The sequence below is a fragment of the Notothenia coriiceps genome, unplaced genomic scaffold (genome assembly GCF_000735185.1).
Source record: "Notothenia coriiceps isolate Sejong01 unplaced genomic scaffold, NC01 NC01_scaffold00021695, whole genome shotgun sequence".
Lineage (NCBI taxonomy): Eukaryota > Metazoa > Chordata > Actinopteri > Perciformes > Nototheniidae > Notothenia > Notothenia coriiceps.
In genome coordinates this window covers 182-4,308 of record NW_011354396.1, presented here as the reverse complement: position 1 = coordinate 4,308, position 4,127 = coordinate 182, and the positions used below count along the sequence as shown (strand labels likewise).

General features: G+C 38.2%; 1 protein-coding gene across 1 annotated transcript; it reads left to right on the top strand.

Moving 5' to 3' along the window:
- The first annotated feature begins 886 nt into the window (after positions 1-886).
- Positions 887-3,349, top strand: LOC104953420 (multidrug resistance-associated protein 7-like). Its single transcript, XM_010780363.1, has 3 exons — positions 887-922; positions 1,738-1,949; positions 2,833-3,349. The coding sequence occupies exons 2-3, from the start codon at positions 1,774-1,776 to the stop codon at positions 3,347-3,349; spliced, it is 693 nt and encodes a 230-aa protein (XP_010778665.1). The 5' UTR covers positions 887-922; positions 1,738-1,773.
- The last annotated feature ends 778 nt before the right edge of the window (positions 3,350-4,127 follow it).

Genomic DNA, 4,127 nt, shown 5'->3' with positions numbered 1-4,127 from the left:
CTCAGACAGGTTTTTATATAAATGGATCAGGACAAAAAGAGAGAGAATCTTTGTTCCTGACACTTTCAGAATCTCTTTACACAGGGGGGACACATGTTGATGTAGAAGAGACGTGAAGAAGAGGGGACACATGTTGATGTAGAAGAGACATGGAGAAGAGGGGACGCATGTTGATGTAGAAGAGACATGAAGAAGAGGGGACACATGTTGATGTAGAAGAGACATGAAGAAGAGGGGACACATGTTGATGTCGAAAAGACGTGAAAATGTGGATTTTGCACAATAGGTGACCTTTAAACAAAAAACCCTTTGTATGAAAGAATGCAGTGCTATATAACTCATCTACTGAGTATTACACAAAGTATCTTAAATTATCTTAAAAGTAGTACAACTACAATATCTATATTCTATAATATTACAACCATTGAGCGTAATGCATACTTTTACTTTTGATACTTTAAGTATAGGCTTCTATGAAGATAATACCCATGTACGTTAACTAAAAATAAGATAATCTATTGGTCTCACAACACCAAATAGGATAGGGAATCATCAGTAGAAAAAGCAAAGAAAAATACATGTATTAAATGAACAGCACATGCATTTTTTGACAGAAGTACACACACTGAACTGCTGAAGTCACATAATTTTACATATTGATATTGCACAGTTTAGTTAGGAATTAGTGCATTTTCGGTTTTGGTTTGTGCACTTTCTTCAATGGATTTTCACTGCTGGACTTTAACTAATGATAAAGCAATTTTAAGAACATGGTGTTTATACTTTTGAAGCACATAAATACATAACATAACAAGTACTGATGCTGCTTACATTTGCAAACAAAAAACTTCTATTTTGAAAATCCCATAGAGTGCGTCATCAGAAGGGACAGAAGTGTTTCCTGTTAGCAAGATGACAGCCGGTAATATGCAGGGTTTCTTATCTTAATTACAGTGCATTGATAGTGTGTTTAAGTTATATTAAGTAGTGGTTAGATTCGTTAGTGTTTCATGTAAATATTGTGTGTGTTAGCATTACAGTGTTGCTTAAACAGGGTGATAATCTGTATGCTAAGCTAACTGTTAGCTAGCTAGCCTCATTTGTTTACATGTGTAGATTCATCTTTCATTCAGGAAACACCTGCATCTTTCTGTCGTTTTTACACGTTTTTGTGTTACTTAAGTGGTTGAAGACCAATGCTGAGTCACATGTATGATGGGAAACTATTAACACATATAAGTAAAGTATGATTTAGTGTGTTATCTTACTTTGTAACCCTGGCTTTTTCTAGAAAAGTGTTACATGTCAATGGTTTCTTGTATTTGTAGAACATCCAGTTTTGGCTATTGGGACAATACTGTTTAATTAAAAGCAAATAATACATTTGGAGAGCAGTTCATGTATACTACTCTTGAAAAGTTTGTAATCTCCTGCCACAATGCTTGATTTGGTTCAGTCGGATTACTCTATATGTTTGAATGGTCTGTCATGCTTTAAAGTTGTAGAAAGTCCTCTCTCCTTCTAGATATTATCTTGTATAATGGGTTAAATATGTACCCAAACCTGACGCATGTGGTGCTTTAGAATCCATTCATCCATCCATCCATCCATGTCTGTCTATCTGTCCGTCCGTCTGTCCTTCTGTCTGTCTGTCTGTCTGTCAGTCAGTCTGTCTATATATCTATTTATCCATCTATCTCCCCCTTACAGTTAACTCGTATTGTTTTTGCTCTCCAGATATTTTAAAATGACAGCAGTTAAATAGTTTTAGGGATGGGGCTCTTTGGTCCTGCGGAGCTGGTCTCAGGTCTGTGTCGTACAGACGAGCAGAACCCCTTCCCCGTGTTTCAGGATGGAAACATCAGCCCCTGCTTCAACCAACTGGTCTTGGGAGCGCTGCCTCATGCAGGGATGGCCATTTTCAGCGCCTGCTACCTCAGCATGCAGAGGTACGTCTAATATCTGCAGAGATGGCAAAAGTACACACATCCTTTACTCTAGTAGTAGAAGTATAGATACTCGTGTTCAAAAATACTCTGGTAAAAGTAGAAGTACTGACTAAACTTCTTTAAAATTAAAGAAGTATGGGCTTCGAAATGTACTTACTTAGTTATGTCAATGAAAATCTTAGGTCACAGGCTCCTCCAACGGTGCAACACATAAAAAAGAAAACATAGTGCAAGTAAATACAAATAGAAGAATCTATATTCAAGTAATTGGAATATGATATATTAGATAAATCATTTGTTATAGTTGCACTTTGAGACAAATAGATTTAGAAGCTTTAATAACAGTAATGGTAGCAAAACAGAGCGAAACAAACATTAGATTAAACTAAAATACAACAAAGATGAAAACCAATAAAATCTTCTACTTTTTTGCAATAATGGCCACTCTACAATTATTATTCCACATCGTGCACCTGTAGTATTTTCAGTATTAATGTTTCTGTTCTATAGACCTTTTTAAAGGCATAGTCTAATTATTGCTGCTTGATCTGCAAATCTGCTACTGCTAGAAGTCATTAATACACTGCATACACACAATATGATAATTTGAGACCAATACAAATATAATAAAATCGATTTACAAGCTATAATAACAGTAAAGGTAGCGAAAGAGAGTTTGTTGTCATGTGTACATAGCTACAGTGTAGTTATAGTGCAGAATAGTCTAAGTACAAGTAATTGGAATATTGATATATATAAGTTGCAAACAGATGAATGTTACGGATGTTCTTTCAAGAGTTCAGGTGTTTAACATAATGGCCACTATGGAAAAATATGATATTTATTTGTTATATATTTCAGTATTTATGTTCCTGTTTTGTAGACACGCCCCCCCTCAGACGCCGGCTCCCTGCAGCTGGACCCTACGGTGTTTCTCTGCTCTTCTGGTGGCGCTTCTCTTCTCTTCAGATCTGCTCCTGGTGGTCCTCCTGCAGCGGGACCTCCTCCTCTTGGACCTCCTCTCTGACGGCTGCTCCATCCTGGCCTGGCTGGTGCACTTCAGTGCCCTGATGGTGCTCCAGAGGACCTCTTTCAGGAGAACCAGAGGACCTCCACTGCTGCTCCTGCTGGTCCTTCTCTCCATCCCAAACCTGGTCGTCACCTTGATCAATTCCTGTGACAATCGGGAGTATCTAAACCTCTCGGAGCCTCTTGTATTTGCACGTTTTGTTCTCGTTTCCGCCCGGACGCTGCCTCTTCTGGTTTATCTTTTGGCGTTTGCTTTCCCCTGCATCAGTGAGGCTGGATACTCTTTGAATATCAACGCTGACGATGGATCCCCTCTCATCACGGAGGATAACGAGCAGGATACGGGTGAGTTGGGTTTTTCTACGATCTAAGGCAGGAGTAGCTGAAAGGAATCCAGGAAGCTTCTCGTCAAGTTAACTGCGTTTATTAATACAATGATACGATTACAAGGGAGCACAGCTGTGGTTCCTCTCATTCAATTCACTGATCCACAGTCCACATAAGCAGTTAGCTGTTCACCAGTTGCCTGAATGAAAAGAGAACGTTTCTCCATTCAACATCTTATTTATATGTTCCCACTCTCGTATTTAGTCTTCTTCCTATTGGCTGACGTCAACGGGGGCGGGTCCTGCTTCGTCATCTTCTTTCGCCATCTGATGACGTAGCCATAGCGCATCTCATTATGATATTTTATTATACAATTATTCTAATGTTTGTTGACACACAATAATAGTAGTAATGCAGCGTTGATGAGTGAGAGTTGGAGACGCTGTGATTAGTATGTAACTGCACGCGTCATTCTCCTTATATTCACATACTGTACACGATTGTTAGGAAAAATATCACTCGTCACCGGCTTGAGCTTCAATATCAGGATCCATGTATTTATGATCCGCTCAATGTGTCCTTCACATGCTGATATACAAGAGAGGGAGTTACACAGTCACCAGATGGAGGAATACCGGGTCTTCTGGGTAATCATACATCCTGTCACGTACAAAATACTGATTTTTTCTCATTTTTTTTGGCTTTTTTCAAAAAATCTCAAAGTTCTGACTTTTTCTCAAAATTCTGACTTTTTCTTAAAAATATTGGACTTTTTCTAAAAATCTCCAAAATCTGACTTTTTCTTAAAAAAATTGACTTTTT